General features: G+C 44.9%; 1 protein-coding gene across 1 annotated transcript in view; it reads left to right on the forward strand.

Moving 5' to 3' along the window:
• DCC (DCC netrin 1 receptor) overlaps positions 1-23,119 on the forward strand; it is a 978,992-nt gene that overhangs the window by 669,358 nt on the left and 286,515 nt on the right. Inside the window, 1 exon segment of the mRNA XM_075066875.1 lies at positions 2,217-2,371. Within this exon segment, the coding sequence (XP_074922976.1) occupies positions 2,217-2,371 (155 nt within the window).

Raw genomic sequence — 23,119 nt, forward strand, 5'->3', positions numbered from 1 at the left:
GGTAGGGAAGTAGTGTTGACATAGTCCTGAAAAAGTAGAAGAAAAAGGCATCACTGATAAAGTTTGCAGATGGCAGGGGGGTCTGGATTGCTTCACAAACTGGGCTCAAGCAAGCAATATGTGTTTTAATATGACTAAGTGGAAATGTATACATCTAGGGATACAGAATGTAGGCCATACTTTCAGGATGGGGGAAGCAGTGAGTCTGAAAAAGATGGGGGCCATGGTGGATAATCAGCTGAACTTGAGCTCCCAATGTAATGTTGCAGACAAAAGAGCTAATGCAATTCCGAGATTCATAAACAAGAATCTTCAGTAGGAGTAGAGAAGATATTTTACCTCTATATTTGGCACTATTGTGACTCTTGCTGTAATAGTTTGGTCAGTTCTGGTGCCTGCAATTCAAGAAGGACATTCATATATTGTACAGGGTTTGGAGAAAACCTGTAAGAATGATTAAAGCATTAGAAAGCTTGCCTGATAGTGATAGACTCAAAGAGCTCAGTTTATTTGATATAACAAAGAGAAGATTGAGGGGTCACTTGATTACAGTCTGTAAGTATCTACATGGGGAACAAATATTTAAAAAGGAACTCTTCAGTCTATCAGAGAAAAGTATAACAGAATCCAGTGGCTGATGGCTGAAGTTAGACAAATCCAGATTGTAAATTTTTGACAGTGTGGGTAATTAGTCATTGGAACAATTTAGCAAGGGTCGTGGTGGATTCTCCATCACTGGCCTTTTTTAAAATCAAGATTAGATATTTTCTTAAAAGATCTGCTGTAGAAATTATTCTGGGGAAGTTCTGTGGCCTGGTCTATGCAGGGTGTCAGACTTGATGATCACTGTGGTTCCTTCTGGCCTTGGAATCTGTGAAGGTGAGATTCCAGGGAGCCCAAACGCCAAGCCTGAACCTATTAAACCTTCACTATTTCTTCAAATCAGAAGACTCTATCCCTCTGTTTAACACATAATTGGTCTATTGTAGCTTTTAAGCTACAGTTTAATGTAGGCAAGTATGGAGGAGCACTACCCCAGTTGCAGCCCTCAGAGGCATTGGGCCTGGAGTATTACTAATGCCTCTGAGAATGCAGGGTGTTTCCTCACAGCTGTGGTCACAGCAGTTCATTTCTCGAGGTGTAACATGCTGTCCTGATACTGGCTTCTGTCTACTGGTCAGTAGGGAAGGACATGAAATGATGGCTTCCTCCTGTCCTATTTAGGGAGTCCAGTGCCACCAACAGGCACACCCTTAGTCTTTGTGTGCTTAGAGGCCAGGATCAGTGACATGGCTGGAATCTGATAAGATGTGCGAAGGAAGGAGGACTCCTTGTAGTCTCTCTTCCAGCTTTGGGTACCTGCACAAGACCAACCATAGTCTTATTTTAGGGGACTAAGGCTAAAATCCTTATTCAGTTTCTTAAACAGGCCACACTCCCAGATACTTTTTGCAATATATTCCCCTTGTGCTCAACTGGGAGTTGCACAGGTGACTCAGAGACTGTTTGGCTTCCTATGCTATGAGAACGCCACTGCTTAATAATCACTGTGCTATTTTTGCCAAGATGCTAAAAGAGCTAAGTGGGGCAGAGCGCAAACTTTACAAATGTGCTTTCCTTTCAGATCTTTGTAATGGAGACGGACTCAGTGGATACACTTCATCTCTGTGTGATCTCTTTGCATTAGCTACAGTAACTGACACCACTGAACACAGCACTGCTAGTTGGGCGGTGGTGTACTTTTGTCCCCATTGTCATCAGGAAGGCACATCTGTTAGCGGTGCTGACAAAGCTTGATTTGTGGAACCATCAGAACCTGTTTTTCTGTCATTAGCCCAATGTTTATGATCCAGTACGCATCTCACTGTCAAGATCACAGATGTTTCTGCTTATTGAATAGCTATTTGTTTCCCATCAGTTCCATTTCCAATTGTATTAAGACAGGGAAGGAACCAAAGATTGCGTTGCTTATTAAGTGTTTATAATAGAACGCCTCTGACTTTCTTGTAGTCCTTGCAACATTTATCTTGGGCCCTATTGCATGAGTTAATTTGTAACATAATGCTGCAGGCACCTAAAAGAAACTGTATAGCTCAAAGTCAGAGTTAAAAGAGTTAGCAATACTGTGCTAGCTTGCCAAGTATTATTAAATAAGTATTGCTTGGAAGGCTATGTTAATTTTAAAGTTATTTTTCTGTGCTAATATTTTTACTTAGGGAACGGGCACAGAACACAACACAGTCTGAGACACTTCAGCTTACAGTGGGAAATCTGAAACCAGAAGAGACCTACACATTCCGAGTGGTGGCATACAATGAATGGGGACCAGGAGAGAGCTCGCAATCCATCAAGGTTGTCACGCAGCCTGAATGTAAGTATGCAGTATAATGGTGTTTCCATGTTATATAGGGTTAGTAATGATCTACTTCTGCAGCAGCTCTGCATTTGTCATGCTGAATTTCTTTAAGGTTTACAAATAATTCTTTGTTATAAATATTAGTAATAGAGTCCATATGGATGGTCAAAATAATCTTCCCTCTATTTTCATTGTAATATAATATATGTTCCTACAAAATGTATTTTCAGAAATTTGATCTGATCAGTGAATTGTTTATTAGATTTGAACAGTACATTGTTAGTTGGTGTCTTGACTTTGTATTCTCTCTCTCTCTCTCTCTCTCTCACGCTCACACACACACACACACACACACACACACACACTTTTCTCATACTTTACGTACTGGGCCAAATACTAGTCCCCTTGAAAGGCATGGAACAATTTCCAGTTGCTAGATGCTTAATCTAGTCATGGTTAAGTGGAAATATTTTTATTAGTGTTCAGTATATTTTGGAGCTTCTTTGCAGGCCCTTTGCACTTTCTTCTCTATTTTCTTCAGCTGTAAATACTTGCACATGTGTTTCATCCTAAAAAGGAAGATAAACTTTCTTGAGTTCAGAATATTCTACAATATGGTATATAAGGGATTGCCACTTGTCCCACTTAGCCAGTCAATGTCCCAGAGAAAGGGACCCAGGCTGACAAATTTTTGACTTTTCATAGCACCACCAATTGGTCAGTCAACTTTCTTGTCAGAAGGGGAATCTCCTTTAATCTATAACACTTTTTGCCTCAGTGGAAAGGGTTAAATGGGTTTTCCTGATTCACTGTTGCAAGTGACTTGTTGCCCCTTTAAGTGAAGGAGATGGGAGTGGCTCTCTTTGGAGAGGGGAAATAGACTGAGGTCTTGGAGACAAGTCCCTTGAGACGTCAAGATTCTCGAGAAGACTTAGCTGGATTTAGAGTGACCAGATGTCCCAATTTTATAGGGACAGTCCCGATTTTGGGGTCTTTTTCTTATATAGGCTCCTATTACCCTCCCATCCCTGTCCTAATTTTTCACATTTGCTGTCTGGTCACCCTAGCTGGAGTTTAAACTGTTTAATTTTAAGTTCCTTTTGTGAATTAAATCAAATCCAGGAAACAGGGCCGCAAGCAGCAAAAAAAAAAAAAAGCTGCGGCCGCGCTATCACGCCGCTCCACTCTTCAGTGGCAATTCGGTGGCAGGTCCTTCACTCCAAGAGGGACTGAGGGACCTGTCGCCGAATTGCAGCTGACGAGCCAGGTGTGCCACCCCAATAGCGACTGGAGTGCTGCCCCTTGGTATTGGCTGCCCCAACCACCTGCGTCTTTAGCTGATACCTGGAGCCGGCCCTGCCAGGAAAGGGCTACCTTCAGCCCAACTACAACATGTGTGGAATGTCTTTGGAATGGACTGGTGAAACCACATGTACACACTGTGTGTGTTAATCAGGAGAGAAAACCAAGATACTGTCATTTGTGATCATTACAAACAAACCCACCCCACCACAGCAGAAGTAGGGATGTTAGTGCAGGACCAGTGCCAACTTCAGAAATTACATTCAGCTTCCCTAAAGTTCTCCTGTACTGCAGATTTGTTTGGGCAAAGTATTCTACATTTCCTGCCATGAAACTGTTTTGCAGTGCTGTTTTGTCTTGTTATTCGACTGCTGTGGTCCACCAGAGGTAGCTACATTTCAGCCCTGAGTAAGGAGAAATCAGGTTGAAAATCACTTTGTAACTATGAAAAGCAATTTGAGATCCTTTGATGCAAGGTATTATGCAGATGTTAGCTATTATCGTGTTATTTACTCCTTCACATAACACAAGAAGTAGGGGTCACACAATGAAATTAATAGGCATCAGGTTTAAAACAAACATTTCTTCACACAATGCACAGTCAACCTGTGGAACTCTTTGCCAGGGGATGTTGTGAAGGCCAAGACTATAGTGGGGAAGGGGTAGCTCAGTGGTTTGAGCATCCTGCTAAACCCAGGGTTGTGAGTTCAGGGGGCCACTTAGGGATCTAGGGCAAAATCAATACTTGGCCCTGCTAGTGAAGGCAGGGGGCTGGACTTGATGACCTTTCAGGGTCCCTTCCAGTTCTCTGAGATAGGTAAATCTCCATATATTTTTGGAGAGGAGGGATAGCTCAGTGTTTTGAGCATTGGCCTGCTAAACCCAGGGTTCTGAGTTCAATCCTTGAGGGGGCTATTTAGGAAACTGGGGTAAAAGTCTCTCTGGGGATTGGTCCTACTCTGAGTAGGCGGTGACCTCCTGAGGTCCCTCCTGAGGTCCCTTCCAACCTTGATATTCTGTAACCCTTCTGCCCCTCTGAGTTGGCAGCAACAAGGGCCAGGTTCAGTATCCAGGGGTTCCGTTTCAATAACACCATGCATAACCGGCTCGAGCCGCCACCCAGTGACCTGGGACACTTACATACCACACCCTCCTGGGCACCTCTAGGAGGTAATACTTCCCCTCTCACAAGCACGGAGTCTGAGTGTAGCAAAATCCTTTTAATAAAGGAAGGAATGAATGCGGCATCCCATTGGAGAAACACCACAAACAGAGTTATAACACAAACCATAAACGCACCCCCAATACATTTGGCAATGTACCTTTTCCCTTTAGGAAAGTCTCCCCAAAAGTCTCTGGTCAATGCCACCCCCAGAATTCAAGAGTCTATCTGTAGAGGTCCCTCTCCCCAGCCTGGCTGAAAGGGGCACGTTACGTGGTCCAGGGCTAACTGCCCTGCCTCTTCCGTGGGTTTCTGCTTCTGCCTTCTCCATCGATTGCTCCACTTACCAGCCCACTTCCACTCTGCTCCTCCAGCCATCCTCCAACTGCTCCGCTCCACCAGCTGCCTCGTGAGCTGCTCAGTTGTTCTCTGCAAACTGCTCGCTCGCTCGCTCTGTGGGCTGCTCCACACTACCACGCTTGCTGCCGCTCCGCAGCTGTCCACATGGTCCGCCCAGCCATCCCCTACAAACTGCTGCCACTTCCGCCAGCTGCTCTGTTCCACAGTATAGCTTAGGCTCCCCCACTGGTTAGCACAGCAGTCAGTGGCTCCGGCGCAGTAATTTTCAGCTCTTTTGATTTCAGCCTCTCGTGAAAGGCTTCAGCACATAGTAGGGAGCCCCAGTGCTAGTGCCCCATTAGCGCCAAAGTGAGTTCAGCTCAGCACCTGTATCTAGAGTCTTAGGGAATAAAAAAATCAACTCTGACATTCCATCGTGGAGAGAGGAGGGGGTGGAAACGGTGTTCTAGCTCCACAAGGACGACTGCACAACCAGGGACAAATACCTGTCCCCCACCTTCTCAAATTCACTGGGTTTTGAACCCATGTCCCTTGTCTAGCAAGTGTCATTTAATTTATATTGACACATTTCTGTCACAAAGCAGTCCCATAGTTCCTCATTCACACAATCAGGTGGCAACACCTTATCTATCCCGCCCCAACAATGAAGAAATTGGGGATCCCAGAAATGTCAAAATAACCATTCCCTCGCTCCTTGCTGGGCGTGCCTATGCAAATATTTGAGACCTCACATTCCAGATATTCTTTCCACACTTCCCATAATTCACCACCAGATGTCAGGGCACAGCTCATCCTGACTCTGCTTACAATTCTATGATTACAGGTTGAAAAAATATCTACATAAGTTCATGGAGGGTAGGTCCATCAACGGCTATTAGCCAGGATGGGCAGGGATGCAACGCCATGCTCTGAGTGTCCCTAACTTCTGTTCTCCAGAAGCCAGGAGTGGACAACAGGATGGTTCACTTGATGATTGCCTGCTCTGTTCATTCCCTGTGAAGCACTTGGTATTGGCCACTGTCAGAAGACAGGATACTGAGCCAGATGGACCATTGGTCTGACCTAGTATGACCATTTCTGTGTTCCTTTTACCATAATATAGATATATTGCAATTTTAAAAATTAATTAATTAATTAATTAATGTCTCTATCATGAAAGCACTTTTATAAGAGATCCTTGCTTAACCTTCACCAACGCTCCTTACTGTTGCTTTTGGTGTATATGAAGTTGAAATGACATAGGGACTCCTACACTAGTTAATAAAATTACTCTTCTGTTCAGTAACATGAAGATGGTCCAAAGTATCAAAATTTGATGGTGGAGAAAATATCTTTTCCCATCGTTATTTTTTCCCCCTTGATAAAATGATCTTATCATTTTGAAACAACTCTCTTCTGTACTGGAATTCAGTCAGTCTCTATGTTGCTGTCTCCTGGAACACGATGTAGCTTATTGTACAATAAATTATACAGCTGCACTACAAATTGAATTTCAAGATATCTGTGTTATTTGAAAATATCAGAAGTATTAGGCAATCTAGCTTTGTTAAGAAATAAAAACCAAAGAAAAAGGATATCTGAAATGCATGTCTGTCAATGACTATTTCTAAAAGTGCATAAATTTTCTCAGTAATCAGTTTAAGAGATCAAGAAGCACAAGTTCCAGCTTTTGAAATAATCATCCAAAATATATGGGATGGATTTATATGAAAGTCTTTGTCTCCAGATTAAATCTTCCTTTCGACTAAACTCCAACCCCTTTTCCTCTGCTTTTTATGGTGTATAATTTCACCACTGTATTATCAGTCAGGATTTAAATCCCTGCCTGCTTAAGACTTGTCTAATCTTTTCATACCACATGTGGAGACTTTGTGAGTTATTATTTTGACTCTTCAAGATGCTGTTAGAACAGCTGAGTAGCAGAGCGTACATAAATTGATCTAGTTCTAGCTTGGCGGATTGAGCTTTTCTATATACTTTTTGAAGGTAGCCTCCCTGCTGGGGCACCAACTCCATTATCTTCACCATACTTAGCTATTAAGACTTTCCGTTTAATAACCCTGTTTCTCTGTGATGTGTGTATTGGAAGAGGTTGGTGAAAGAAAAGATTAATAGGGAGATGTGTCAATATATACTTAAATAATTTGATTGATTTACTGCTTAGCTGTCATGTAATTTGCAGCCTGTAAACATTGCCTTTGATCATCTGCAGTCTAATGGAATCCTTTTACTTTGCAATTATATTTAACCTTCCATCCAAGAGTCTTAAAGGGCTTGATAAAGATTAATTAATTAAGCCTTACTACATCCCTCTGAGATAGGAAAGTATTATTATACCTGCTTAACTGTAGCACAGAGGCCCATCTGTGTATCCATGTGTCCACCCTGCCACTGCATGGTGCAGAACGGAGCAAACCCACCAAAAACCCAGTGATCCTACCCAGGGAGGAAAAGTGACTAAGTGGATGCCCCTCTCCATGGACCCTAGTCTCTTTGCCCTGTCCACAAAATAGCCACATACTCTGTTGACAATGGAAAAGTGGGTGAGCTGAAGGTTTGGGAGGACCAGCTGCATTACATGGCTTTCTCCTCCTCCAGAAACCAAACCACCCACAGGCTGAAGAGTTATTGCTGATTGAGATGGGATTAACTCTCTGCTGCACACCCTGGGCCAATCCAGCCTCTCTGTACCCATGGAAGTCCCTCTAGCAGCCAAATCAGTGTAGAGTGGTTGCTATGAGCACTGCTGCTAGAAGTCGAAGGGCCTGACATCTATAAAATTAAGTAAGATGAGCGTATCATTTCAGAGAGGCATGGTTAACTAGACCTGACTTTGCAAATCAACTACGTATTATTGAAAAAAGTGTAGTGCTACCTGATTCTGCTGCTTCAGCTCCTTCTTGCCATCTTAAAGAAATGCAATTGTGTGAGGTGAGAAATGAAAGGGTGAAATACTGGTCACGATCAGTAATTTTCAACATATGTTGAGGAGTAATAAAGATCAACAGACTAAAGATTTCAGGGTTAGAGTAGAAGATTGCTATTATCTCAGTACTTATCTATTGTGATTGGAAATGAGATAAGTGCAATCAAGGGAAGTGGCTATGTGGTCTTTGTCAGCAGGACTGGAGACCAGTTTTTTCAGGGAAGATGAATGACTGTGGGTAATCCGTTCTCCTTAACCTAATCATGTGAATCTCTACATCCATGAGTCTCAGTCTTAAGGGGTCTCAGCAGTGTAACCATTTTTCAGTGGCAGTTTATTGTGATCCTAGTTATGACAGAGCTGAAAGGCAGGTCATTTCGATTATCTGAGAGGTCACCTAGTACTGCAAGAGAGTGCTACAGGGCTGACTGTAATATATTGTAATAGTAAATTTCTCACTATTCAAGGCAGACTTGAGAAAGATACTGTAATCTGGAGGAAGGACTGGCATTTCTTTAATGTATTTTCCATGAGCAATCGCAGGATTAAGGAGCTTTACTGGTTCTACTGGTCGTGGATCCGATCCTCTGAGGTGCTGAATGTCTTCTGCAAGGTGCAGGGCACCTTCTTTTCTCCACAAGGGCAAGGGGAGTTGAAAGTTCTCAATGCTTTCATGATCAGCATTGAGTTAAAAAAACAGGAGGCCACATCCTTCTCATACTGAAGTTGGTGGCTTCAGTGGGAGAAGGATCGAACCCTGAATAAAAGCTTCAGATTTGGCCTCAAGATCAAAACCATTCTTCCCTAATAAATCAAGAGGAAACTCATGAACAGGAGGAGCTAATCCACTCTGTTATAATCCATCATCCAGAGCTGCATTTTCATATCAAAGATGAACTATCACTATATTTATGATGGCTAAAATAAAAATCATTATGGAAAGAGTTGCAGTAATTTATTTTAACACTTACAGAATCTGCTCTGCACTAGCCATGAGCAAATCCCCATTAATTAAAAAAAAAAAATCTATTGTGGAGTAATGGAAGCAGATAAAAACAGGCTTGAAATATTTGATTCTATGTTCTGGCCTTCTTCTATGATAAAAAATAATCAAATGAATAACAGTGCTGTGACAGGACATACTGTGATTATCAAGGTAGTGATATTCAGTCCTAAATCCCTCTTTATCTCCATGTTAGAAACAGTAAGTGTGGGGTAGCTACTTTCAGGTTTTTCCTGGAGACCAAGAAAAAGCCAGCTTTTCGTTTAAGTGGGTATTTAATCTGTTGTTTGATTTTCCTCAGGAAAACATCCACCTGTTGAAATGAGCCAAATATCTGGTCAAACATCAATGACAACACAGAACTGGCTTGATTATTCAGGAAGCATTTCAGAGCACACGTGCTTATTATCAACAAGAAACAAATGCTCAGGCCAAATTTCTCACAATTGGATGCCTATGTTAGGCTCTTCAATATGACCCCTGATTTTTTTGAGGAAGCAGAGTCTCCACATATCCTGTGAGATTTGTCAGTTCACAGCACCTCAGAGATTCAGGCTGCTGAGGCCCTAATCCTGCCCCCTTAACCCATTATTCTGGACATACCGCTCTACCAAACTGTTCCCTCCTAGCATTATTAGTTGTGGATTTGTATGGGGTAGATTATTGTATTGGGATGACTTAATCTGTTAAAGGAGTTGCTAGAAAACTGACATTCATAAGGGACAGAATTAAGGTTGCAGTGTTTGGTCTACGGTGTACAGAAGTTGAGAGAGAATAAAACTGGGCAGAAATGTGTGGCTGCCAACAGAAGATTTTGGGTGAGATTTCCAAAAGCCACAAGTGATTTAAGAGCCTATGTCCCATTGAAAGTTGGTGGGATTTAAGCTCCTAAGTCATTTAAATGCTTTTGAAAAAAATGTGCACAAGTTCCATTGATTTTAATTGAAGTCAGTAGGAGTAAGGCCCCTTGCCCACTTGGATGCTTTTGTAAATCTCAGTGGATAGCCATCTGCATCTTTAGGTGCCTTTGTAAATCTGCCCCAAGAGTTTTTGAAAATATCGCATTTTGTGTCTATAACAGAGAAGATTTTATTTGTCAGTTGCAACTAACCAAATAATGGCTAAAATATCCCTAAATACTACATTACATTTTTTTTTGACTAGATGTACTCAAGTTTTCTTTCTCAACCAATTTTTGTGTAGATAAGGAACATGTTAAAATAGTTGTAAACAAAATAATCAGATTGACCAAGACAAGTTTCAGCCACAAAGAGAGATGAATTGGCAAGTAAAATACACACACCCTTGTCCTTTTAACTTGCAAATTTTGTTTTCTTATAGGAAAAAAATTAAGGGCAGACTCATTCCTTGCAGATGCTGATGGAGGGACTGAGTTTGTACCTCTCCTAGTCTGTGGCTGGCTGGGGTCACATGACAATGCTGAATCAGGCCCCTCACTTCAATGTGCAACATTGCTCAACACACTGTTACCACAGTTATTTCCCATTCAACCATTTAAGGTGTCAGTGGTTAGAATTTCTAGCTCACACTTTCAACAGTAATAGTAACAGTAATGACATTTTTTTTTTTCTGGCCAACAAAACAATGCCAGCCTGGGTTTCAGAAAGTCTCAGTGTAATGCATGGAGTGTTGGTCTATGGATTATTATCCCTGACATTACAAAATCTTACCAGAAAGTGCAGATCAATATGTTGTCCAGTGTAGGTAGATGATGGGTCAATGGACTTGTAGTTTTTACGTCTCCATCTGTCATTTTTATGACATGAAGCATCTGTCTGTTTCTCAGGACATATGCTCTACAATCTTTGTACGCTTTTGGTCAAGGGCAAGTTATACAACCAGCCAGCTCTTCATGATATCCTACTGGGAAATGTGCAACTTAACCCCTTTATGTCAGGAATCTGGTATTCCTGGGTTGACTAGCATTATATACTCAGACTTTAAGGCCAGAAGGAACAATCATAATTATTGGCAAAGTATGATCCAAAAACAACTACTGCTGCTGCTATTGTGGCTGTATGCCAAGGAGATAAGCAGTGGGCTCTTTAACAACACATCAAAGCAGAACAGGAAACAGTGAGATTGTTAACAGATTGCTGTCTTGTGATCATCTAGATCTACTCAGGGCATTGCTGAAACTACTGGCATGGGATGTTTTTGGAAAGATGTCAAAAATTTCAGTGAATTTATAAATCTTCTCTTCCCAGACATCTGGATAGATCTTGTAATGGGAGTGGGGTAGAGGGAAAGGTGATTTTCATTTCTAGGTCACTGGTTCAGGCTGGCTGTGAAAAAAAAACCTTCTCTTCTGCTGGATGTACATTTGCAAAATGTTTTGTGAACTGGTGACTTTTGCCTACTTCCTTCTAATAGACTTGTGCATCACCACAACAGCATGACATTTGATGGTGTTTGGCACCCATTCCAATTTGAGAGAGTTAGGGCATGTCTACACTACCCCACAGGTCAGGCTAGAGGTGTGTGCACCAAAATGCTATGCTGTAACTCCCCCATACTAGGTCAGCATCTGTGGAAAACCGGTACCAGCAAGTGGGAAGTGGATATCCAGGGCTGGTGGTCAGTGCAGAGTTCAGGAACCAGAGACCAGTGGGCATGCTTGGAGCCAGGTGTCGGAGCCTACTCTGCTTTCTCCTCAGAGGCTCTAAACAGCAAAATTACCTACAGTTAAAGGTACCACACAGCTTTTCCTAAGCAAGCACGTTTATTCTTAAGGCAAAAGCGTTACAGAGAAAACATATTAAAACCAATAAAGGAACCTGTATGCATGCCAATAACCAGAGATCATCCCACCTCTAACAAGGGCTCTGGTAGGCATCAGCACTTCAACCTCCAAGGTTTTGTTTTCTGTGGTTACAAGTCCATAACACCTTTTGCTCAGAGCAAGAATCTGTGAGTCACTTCTTTATTCAGTTTGAGCCTCTGATCTTGTCCTTATGGAACAAGTGATCAGTGGACAAAGATTTCATAGATTCCAAGGCCAGAAGGGACCTCTGTGATCATCTAGTCTGACCAGTATAACTCAGACCATAGGACTTCCCAAAATGTAAAAGGTCCCCATCTCAAGGTGTAGCTTCAAAAGTTTGAGTTTGCATAATCGAACAAGGTACAGTTGCATACACCACTCCACAGAGCTGAACTCGCTCTTCTGCTTCCCAACCCTGTTCTACTCTAACATCCACTTCTGACTACTGTTGCTTCCAACAACTCCCCTCTGGCAGCCAAGCCAGGTTCAACTGTTTAAAGTTAAATCAGGAGCTGCTTAATGGTGTGAAGCTAGCCCTACCAATTCAGACTAACTGCTGAATGCTACTTCCCTGTAGGTGAAATACAGTTTTGAGCAGCAGAGGCTCAGTAGATTTAATGCTGTGCATTTTAATTTTACCTTCCATTGTTTCAATTCCATTGTAAAAAGTTATATTGAAACACAGCATCTGATTTCTTTCAATGAACAACAACATCAACAAAAAACAAACACACACATAAAAACTTTTAAAAATCTGACTCTCCACTTCCAGACGTATTCTTAATTTTGTAAGAATATCAGGTTTCATTAAAAGAAAAATAATAGTAAGTTCTTCTTCGAGTGATTGCTCATATCCATTCCAGTTAGGCGTGCGCGCCGTGCGTGCACGTTCGTCGGAAAATTTTTACCCTAGCAACTCCGGCGGGCCGGCAGGTCGCCCCCTAGAGTGATGCCACCATGGCGCCTGATCTATACCCCTGCTGGCCCGTCCGCTCCTCAGTTCCTTCTTTCCTCCATGTCGGTCGTTGGAACTGTGGAGCGCGGCATAGCTGTCCTCCACTTCCCTAGCTTCTCCTTGTTCATTGTTCTACTAGTTGTACATAGTTATAGTTAGAGTATAGAATATTAATTTTATAGTTGTTGTTTTCTTGTTATACGTAGTTAGTGGGCTTGGGCTTTAGGCCTCCCCCGCACCCGGCGCCGGGCTTATGCCCGGTTCGCTAAGGTTCAAAACGTGCTCGGCCTGCAAAAAGCTGATGCCCACGAGTGATCCCCACGACTCCTGCCTGAAGTGCCTCCGGGAATCGCACATTTCTGACAAGTGCCACATTTACAAGGCCTTTAAGCTGCTGACCAAGAAAGAGAGAGACCAGCGCTTAAAGACTCTCCTCATGGAGGCAGCACTTCACCCTTCGTCCTCGGCACCGGGTGCCGACTCCGCTCCGGCACCTGTGAAAATGCCTCGGCACCGGCCTTCCCCGGCACCGGGGTCCGACAAAAGACCTTCGACGTCTTCCACTCCGGCCAAGCAGACTCGAATGGAGCGCCCGGCGCCGACTTCTGCCGCGGCACCGATACCGGTGATTCCGTCGACTCTGGGCCCGAGAGGTCCGTCGAGTCCGGTCCCTCACAGCTCCCCAATAAGATCCGGAGTTGAGCTGACAGTCCCATCTACGCCAGAGACATTCTCCTTGGCTAGGGACCTCATCGCACTGACCGAGTCTGCGTTGCCCCAACCCCCGGTGCCTCCGGTGCAGGTTCTGCAGTCTAAGAGCAAGCCTGTAGCCATGAGAGCACTGTCTCTGGATTCACCGATCCGGCACCAATCTCCATCGCAGTCCCGGCACCGTTCCCGGTCCTGTGGGAGGTCTCGATCCAGGCACCGCTCGCAGTCCCGGCACCGCTCACCGCGGCAGTACCGGTCGTACTCGCGGCACAGGTCCTCCTCACACCGGTCCCGATACTCCCAGCACTGCTCTGGCTCGAGCCATCGCTACCAGCACTGGGACTCGAGAAGCCGCTCCCACCATCAGCATTCCAGATTCCGGTCGACCTCCCGGCACCGAGCTGGTGGCAGGTCCCGGTCTCGATCGCGGCGCCGTTATGACTCCCAGCACCGATCTCCGGCACTGAGGAGGTCTCCGCCGTCAGGAGCGAGGGACCCATATCAGTCCCATTCGGCCCTTCCCTGGCCATCCCACCAGCCGTCTGTCTCCTCGCAGGTGGACAGCGCGTACGCTTTGGACACCGATGGGCCTGCTGCTCTTTTCCATGATCCCCAACCTCAGGAGCATGGACCGCAGCAGTGGAGATTCTGGACACCTTGGGCGTACCATCAAACCCAAGGCCCTCAGCAGATTCCCCAGCGTTCCACTGCCTCTGAGCACAGGGCTCTGGAGGCCACAGTTTCCTGTCCTCCTCCTCCCTCTACAGAGGAGAGGTTATCTCAGCCTCAGGAACCGGAACTCCCTCCCAAGTCGGACGCGGTGCTCCAGGCAGAGCATCCTGCAGATCCACTCCTGCCGGGTCTCTCCTCATCATCCTCCCCAGATGAAGCAGTGGCTGGAACAACATCCACCAGCCTCCCTCCGCTAGACCTCAGGGCACATCAGGACCTCCTCAGGCGCATGGCGCAAAACATGGACCTACAGGCCGAGGAGGTGTCAGAAATTGAGGATCCGGTAGTGAGCATACTGTCTGCAGACACACCCACTCGAGTCACCCTTCCTTTTATCCGGACCATTCAGGCTAATGCCACTACCATCTGGCAGTCTCCGGCGTCCGTTCCCCCTGCTGCACACAGAGTGGAACACAAGTACATGGTACCCTCGAAGGGGTATGAGTATCTATATGTTCATCCTCCCCCGTGTTCCCTCATCGTCCAATCCGTAAACGAGAGGGAGCGCCATGGTCAGCAGGCCCCGGCCCCAAAGTCAAAGGAAGCGAGGCGCATGGACCTGCTCGGCCGGAAGGTCTACTCTGCGGGCGCCTTCCAGCTTCGGGTGTCCAATCAGCAGGCTCTCCTTAGCCGCTACAGTTATAACACCTGGGTGGCAGCAGACAAATTTAGGGAGCTGCTTCCACAAGACGCCCGTCAGGAATTCTCTGTGATCCTTGATGAGGGGAAGAAGGTCACGAGAACTTCCCTGCAGGCCTCTCTGGACGCCGCAGATTTGGCTGCCCGGACTCTAGCTTCTGGCGTTACCATGCGCCGCATTTCCTGGCTACAGGTCTCTGGCCTTCCTCCGGAGCTCCAATATACCATCCAGGATCTCCCATTTGAAGGCCAGGGCCTGTTTTCTGACAAGACTGACCCAAGGCTGCAAAGCCTAAAAGACAATAGGGTCATTATGCTCGCATTGGGGATGCATACACCCGTCACCCAGCACAGGCCCTTCCAGCCTCAGCAACAACACTGGCCCTACCCCCAACCCTGGGAGAGGCAGGACTTCGCCAGGCGGCGTAACAGAAAAGGCCGCCGTAGACAATCAGGCAACCATGGAGGACAGAACCAAGCCTTCCTTGGGCCCGAAACCTTCATTTTGAAGGTGCGCCCGAGGGCGATGTACCAGTTTCTCTCGTAGATCCGTCCCCTCCCTTTTCCAACCATCTTTCGTTTTTCCTCCCTGTGTGGCCCCGGTGAACTTTGGACCACTGGGTCTTACACACGTTGGAACTTGGATACCGTCTGCAATTTGTCTCTCCCCCTCCCTCCCGCCCCTCTATCATAAGCATCTCCAAATCTGGACCTTAGCGTCCAGAAATCTGCGTGCCTGCATGAACCCCTCTAAGCTTAATTACCAGCTCAGATTTGATCTCGCTGCCACCAGCCAAAAATTCCAGGGTTTTGGCTCCCTCTGGTCTCCCCAAAAACTTTCTGGGATGAACACCCAAAGGACTCAGCAGCCCTGAGTCTTACCACAAAGGGAATTAACCCTGTCCCTTCCCCTCTCCCTCTCCACCCCAGACTTTCCTCTCTGGCCTAACCTGAGAGTTACTGATGCATCTCTTACATCACTACCAAGAGCATGTCTCCTCTATTCCACAAAGAGACAACCAAATACAAGGAAACAGAATATGATTCTATCCTTCTCTCCCCCTCCCACAAATTCCCTGGTGCTGCAAGCTTTGCCTCCGTGATCTAACACAAAGAGAATTCCCTCCTCTTCGTTCCTAGCCCACCCAGAAGAAAAACTCAAACAAGTCTTAAAAAGAAAGCTTTATATAAAAAGAGAAGAAAACGCATATGAACATGATCTCACTCATAGCTGACAATACACAGGGCTATTACTTAAAAGAAAAATATAATACACAGCCTTATTCAAGAAGATACATTTAAAACATCTCAAGGCCACTACACACATGTAAATACAAAAAACCAATAACAGCCTATTGTTTTCTAACCTTTGTACTACAACTTTGAAACTGAAGATAGAAGCTTACAGATAGAAAAATCCCCCTCTCATAGCTGAGACGCCGACAAAGACAAAGACCCAAACATTCCCTCCGCTGAGCTTTTGAAAAAATCCGGTTCCTGGATGGCTCCTCTGGTCAGGTGTTTGGTTCCCTTTGTTAACCCTTTACAGGTAAAAGAAACATTAACCCTTAGCTATCTGTTTATGACACCCCCTCCCTCGTCCCTCTTCAGGGACCCCTCTCACGAGCAACTCCTCCTGCAGGAGGTTGAAGTGCTCCTCGTCAAAGGAGCCATAGAGGAGGTTCCTGAGAGCGAGCGGGGCAAGGGGTTTTATTCCCGCTATTTCCTGATCCCCAAAGCCAAGGGAGGTCTCAGGCCTATCCTCGACCTGCGGAAACTCAACAGATACCTGGTAAAGTTGAAGTTCCTTATGGTATCCTTGGGGACCATTATGCCATCCCTGGATCCTGGAGACTGGTTCGCCGCCCTCGACACGCAAGACACCTACTTCCATATAGCCATCTTCCCGCCTCACAGGAGGTTCCTTCAGTTCGTGGTCGACCACCGACACTTTCAATTTGTGGTCCTTCCGTTCGGCCTCTCCACGACCCCGAGAGTATTCATGCAGTGTATGGCTGTGGTCGTCGCCTACCTCCGCCGCAGTCGCATATATGTATTTCCATACCTCGACGACTGGCTGATCCGGGGATCCTTTGAGACTCAAGTCCTCAGCCACGTCCACATGGTCAAAAGCCTTTTCGTGAGCCTAGGCCTAATACTCAATGTGGAAAAGTCAACACTAATCCCCACTCAGAGGATAGAGTTTATCGGTGCCATCCTGGACTCCACTCTGGCCAGAACCGTTCTTCCCCTGTCGAGGTTCCAAACCATGACAGCCATCATACAAAGGCTGCAGGCAGCACCCTTGACTTCAGTACGCACTTACCTGACTCTCTTGGGCCACATGGCGGCCTGCACGTTTGTCACGGGCTATGCACGGCTCCGCCTACGGCCCCTCCAGTCCTGGCTCATTGCACAGTACCGTCTAACCAGACATCCTTTGGACATGATTGTCACCGTTCCCCAAGACGTCTTGGGCTCCCTACAGTGGGGTGGCTGGATACAGTCCATGGTGTGTGCGGGGCTCCTGTTCCATCCACCCCAGCCACCTGGGACCTGAACCTGGTTCTGGCCAGACTCATGTCCCCTCCATTCAAACCATTGGCAACTTGCTCCCTTCTCTATCTCTCCTGGAAGACTGCTTTCCTGGTGGCCATCACCTGCGCATCGGCTGCTTTCCTTGCCCACGTGCCCATCCAGGAAATCTGTCGGGCAGTGACCTGGTCCTCCGTCCATACCTTCGCTTCCCACTATGCCCTGGTCCAGCAGTCCAGAGATGACGCAGCCTTCGGCTCTGCCGTGCTACACGCTGCAACCTCTCACTCCGACCCCACCGCCTAGGTAAGGCTTGGGAATCACCTAACTGGAAAGGAATACACCCAATCCACATCGAAAGAAGAAAAGACGTTACAGCTCACCTTTGTAACTGTTGTCTTTCAGATGTGTTGCATATCTTATCTCCACACCCGCCCTCCATGCCCCACTGTCGGAAGTAGCCGGCAAAGGACTGAGGAGGCGGACGGGCCGGCAGGGGTATATATCAGGCGCCATGGTGGCGCCACTCTAGGGGGCAACCTGCCGGCCCGCCGGAGTTGCTAGGGTAAAAATCTTCCAACGAACATGCACGCGCAGCGCGCACACCTAACTGGAATGGATATGAGCAACACATCTCGAAGAACAACAGTTACAAAGGTGAGTAACCGTCTTTTCCTAGCTGTCAATTGTGGAGAAGAGCACAAAAATTCTAAGAGCTCAAAAGCCAGAAGGCAAGTAAAAAGAACCTCAAATTTTCTATATTTAAGCCAACCTAGTGTTTCCAGGGGGACTCACTGATGATTTTTAATTATTGAGGCTGATATTTTCAAAAGAAAAGTGTCACCATTGGAGCTGCTGGTAGTTGAACTCTTTTGAAAATCTAGCTTTGTGGAGAAACTGGCCACTATTTGACTTTTGCACCCCCTCATTCACTATATATAAGGGATACCATATATGAATACACATCTTATAGGCCAATTCCTTTAACTTCAAAGAAAGGGCTTTGGATTTGGGAAACACAAAGTCAAAGCTTATGAATAAAATACACACTCTTATTCACTCTTTGCCTGCACAGATTCTGCTAACAGGATGTTTTCAGCACGTGCTGAAATTTAAAAATAAAATTAAATAAAATGAAGTAAATCTTTACACGACAGATGTCAGTCACATAATCCCATCCCCTGCATTCTGACCAGGGGCGGCTTTAGGCATTTCATTGCCCAAGCACGGCGGCACGCCGCAGAGGGCACTCTGCCGGTCGCCGGTCCCGCGGCTCCAGTGGACTTCCCGCTGACGTACCTGCAGATGCTCCACTGGAGCCGCGGGACCAGCGGACCCTCCGCAGGCACGCCTGCAGGAGGTCCAGCGGAGCTGCCTGCCGCCCTCCCGGCAACCGGCAGAGCACCCCCCGCGGCACGCCGCCCCAAGCACGCGCTTGGCATGCTGGGACCTGAAGCCGCCCCTGACTCTGACAATATACAGTTGCCAGTCAGTTGGAGTTAAACACAGTATTTAATCATGTGATTATATTATAGCTATTACATCCACTGGAAGGATGGGCTGGAGATTGAAGAAACAAATCAGCACCACAGACATGCAACTTCCCTGGAACATTTGTAGTAATGGAGAAGGAAAAAAACCCATTTTCCAATCAAAATACCATACACTGCAAGCAAGGGCTAGTGACACTACTTAATTCTTAAGCCACTACGGTGGAGTTTACAAACCCCCACACAGGAGAGAAAGGGGTTTAGAACTGCTCTGGGCCTAGGCAGCTCCATCCTGCCACACAGGCTGGAGAAGGAGCTTATAGGGAGAACTGAGTACTGCACTGCAGGCCAGAGGTGAGTAGACCTATACTGTGAAGCTCTGAAAAAAGAGCCCTATGGGAGGACCAACTGCTGGGCAACTCACTTCATTTCTTTATGTCTCTGTTTCTTAACCTAAAAAATGGGGATAATTACACCTACCCTCCTTTGTAAAGGCACTTTGAGATCTATGGATGATCATAGAGACACGGGACTGGAAGGGACCTCAAGAGGTCATCTCGTCCAGTCCCCTGCACTCTTGGCAGGACTAAGTATTATCTAGACCATCCCTGACAGGTGTTTGTCTAACCTGTTCTTAAAAATATCCAATAATGGAGATTCCACAACTTCCCTAGGCAATTTATTCCAGTGCTTAACAACCTGACAGTTAGTAAGTTTTTCCTAATGTCCAATTTACACCTCCCTTGCTCCAATTTAAGCCCGTTGCTTCTTGTCCTATCCTCAGAGGCTAAGAAGAGCAATTCTTCTCCTTCCTCCTTGTAACAACCTTTTACATACTTGAAAACTGTTATCATGTCCTCCCTCAGTCTTCTCTTTTCCAGACTAAACAAACCTAGTTTTTTTTTTCAATCTTCCCTCCTAGGTCATGCTTTCTAGACCTACAATCATTTTTGTCGCTCTTCTATGGACTCTCTCCAATTTGTCCACATTCTTCCGGAAATGTGGTGCCCAGAACTGGACACAATACTACAGTCAAGGCCTAAGCAGTGCAGAGTAGAGCACAAGAATTACTTATTGTGTCCTGCTCACAACACTCCTGCTAATACATCCCAGAAGAATGTTTGCTTTTTTTTGCAACAGCGTTACACTGTTGAGTCATATTTAGCTTGTGGTCCTCTATGACCCCTAGATCCCTTTCTGCCGTACTCCTTCCTAGGCAGTCATTTCCCATTTTGTACTCATGCAACTGATTGTTCCTTCCTAAATGAAGTACTTTGCATTTGTCCTTATTGAATTTCATCCTATTTACTTCAGACAATTTCTCAAGGTTGTCCGGATCATTTTGAATTTTAATCCTATCCTCCAAAGCACTTGCAACCCCTCCCAGTTTGGTATCAGTCACAAACTTTATAAGTGTACTCTATATACCATTATCTAAATTATTGATGAAGATATTGAACAGAACCTGACCCAGAACTGTTAGTCTGTATTCACAAAAACAACAAGGAGTCTGGTGACACCTTAAAGACTTACAGATTTATTTGGGCATAAGCTTTTGTGGGTAAAAAACTTCACTTCTTTAGCTGCCCAGAATGAAAGTTACAGATGCAGGCATTATATAAGGACACATGAAGAGAAATGAATTTTAGTTCTGCTGTTTCTCTTTCAAGTCTGTTTCTGAAGTTTTTTTGTTCAAGAATAGTCACTTATAGATCTGTTATAGAAAGTCCAGGGAGACTGAAGTGTTCTCCTATGGTTTTTGTACGTTACTTTTTCTGATATCTGGTTTGTGTCCATTTATTCTTTTACGTAAGAACTGTCCAGTTTAGCCAGAGGGGCATTGCTGACACATTCATTTGCAAATGTAACACCATTAATTTGGGCTTGAATAGGGACTGGGAGTGGCTGGATCATTGCAAAAGCAGCTTTGCCTCTCCTGGAACTGACACCTCCTCATCTATTATTGGAGTGGACTACATCCACCCTGATCTAATTGGCCCTGTCAACACTGGTTCTCCACTTGTGAGTAACTCCCTTCTCTTCATGTGTCATTATATAATGCCTGCATCTGTAACTTTCACTCCATGCATCTGAAGAAGTGAGGTTTTTTACCCATGAAAGCTTATGCCCAAATAAATCTGTAAGTCTTTAAGGTATCACCTGACTCCTTGTTGTTTTTGTGGATACAGACTAACATGGCTACTCCCTGATAAGAGAGAGATGACAGAACTCATCAAGACCGAAAAGTAATTTTATTTTTTTTAATTGCCTTTTGTTTAATTCTGAGAAGCACCAACTAGTTATTTACTGTTCACCATTCATCTTAATTAACTGGCATAATACATTAGACATCGCTCTACTTTTATTTGAACCATTCTACTGGTTCCTTTGAAAAGTGCGAATCTTGTTAGAAACTCACATGGATACATTAAATATGTAATTACAACGTACTTTGAGTGACTCCATATTCCCTTTCTGAGACTTGCATCCTGTGTCCCATAGTGCGAGAAAGCAAGGGATACATTTTACATTAGAACAATACAGAGCATCTTTAGTAGTGAATTTATCCTCTAAAGAGATTTCCCTAGCTTCACACTTAGGGTAGAACTGATAGTATTTGATTAAGTGCCCTCTAAATCCGTGACAGTTTGAGGCACACGGGTATTTAATTTGATTGCTCCTGATTAGCGAGGTTGTCGCTACAGTAGAAGGAGATTCTACTCTGAGCACAAAGGACATTTTTTACATTTATTGCAGAATTTTTTTTAAAATTGTTTATATTTTGTTAGGTATAAAAATGGCCCTGAACTTTAATGAGCTGGAGTGTCTCTTGTGATGTCCTTTTCCAGGGTAACTGTTATCTAAGTATAATATCAGCATCAGTTATCACAAAAGCATCAATAATTATAACAGTAGCAATGAGAACAATTACTCTAGGCTTCCTCCTGCTGCACTGAAGTTAGCTTACGCAAAATGCTGAAAACAAAATTGATGCATCTGCTCCTGTTCCTTGTTGTAAATCGCTGGCTTGGCATGAGCCCTTATTCCCCTTGTTGCCCAGTTCTTTGATGCTGCATTGCAGTGATAATTGAAATGGATAATTCTCTCTTTGCACCATTTTGATGGAACCTGTCTAGCTATGGCTGATATCAGTGTATACATAAACTTCCCAGTGTGGAAATCTGTCTCTTGCTGGTTGAATGGACTGTATTAGGGTCAATTATAGTCCTTTCAGAGGGAATTCCAATAAGATTGAAGTAAATAGCTTTTTTCTATTGATTTTAGTTCATTTTTTCCTCTCCTCAATACAGGTTATTTGCACTGTACATGACATACCATTTCGCTTATAAAAGATAATGTATGTGTCAGGTATTATGTTTTCAATGGAAATGTGTATTCCCCTTTGATGTATGCTTTTTATCCCATTCTAGACAATGCTAAGATTATTGGTATTTTTGTGTATTGTTGTAACAGCACAGGGCCCCATACTTCTCTTTGCTTCCACAAGCAGAGGGCAGCTAAAAATCATGGATCCAGCCACCCACGAGAGGGAAAAGCTGTTTCCGTGGCAAGTTGTTCATTTCCACTCCGAATCCTATGGAAGACCTTCTAGTTTGTGGTCTCAGCTAGGTTGCTCCAGTCTATGGCTAGTGCCTAGAAGTGTAGAGCATCTCACTGCTACTTCCCGGAAGACCTCAGAGCATAGTGCTTATGGGCTGTATTGGGGATATAGTGCCTATATGTTGATGAGTGGATTTCACTATGGGAGCCTGAGCCAGCTGGGCAAGAACTGGAGCCAGGCTCTGTGAGTCTTGTGGGGAACTGGGAAGGTGAATTTGAAATATCTCCCCCAGAGAGAGAGAGAGAGAGAGGGAATCTTCTCCTGAATGATCTCAGAGCTTTTCCCATCAGGGCTTCTGTGAGGTCAGAAACACCAATGAACTTAACATGGCAGTTTCTGGTTTGGCTCAGACAAATCATTCCCATTTCTGCTGTGGTAGTGTTTTAAATACATACATGCATATATATGCAACTGAGATTTTGCATATTTATCAAACATACAAATTGAGGTATTATTTGTATAAAATCTCCAGTTTCTGGACCTTCAACTTTAACAGGTATGCCACATGGAGACCAAACTGCAGTACAGAGTCAGGAAGCCT

Source organism: Chelonoidis abingdonii, chromosome 6, assembly GCF_003597395.2.
Source record: "Chelonoidis abingdonii isolate Lonesome George chromosome 6, CheloAbing_2.0, whole genome shotgun sequence".
Taxonomy (NCBI): Eukaryota; Metazoa; Chordata; order Testudines; family Testudinidae; genus Chelonoidis; species Chelonoidis abingdonii.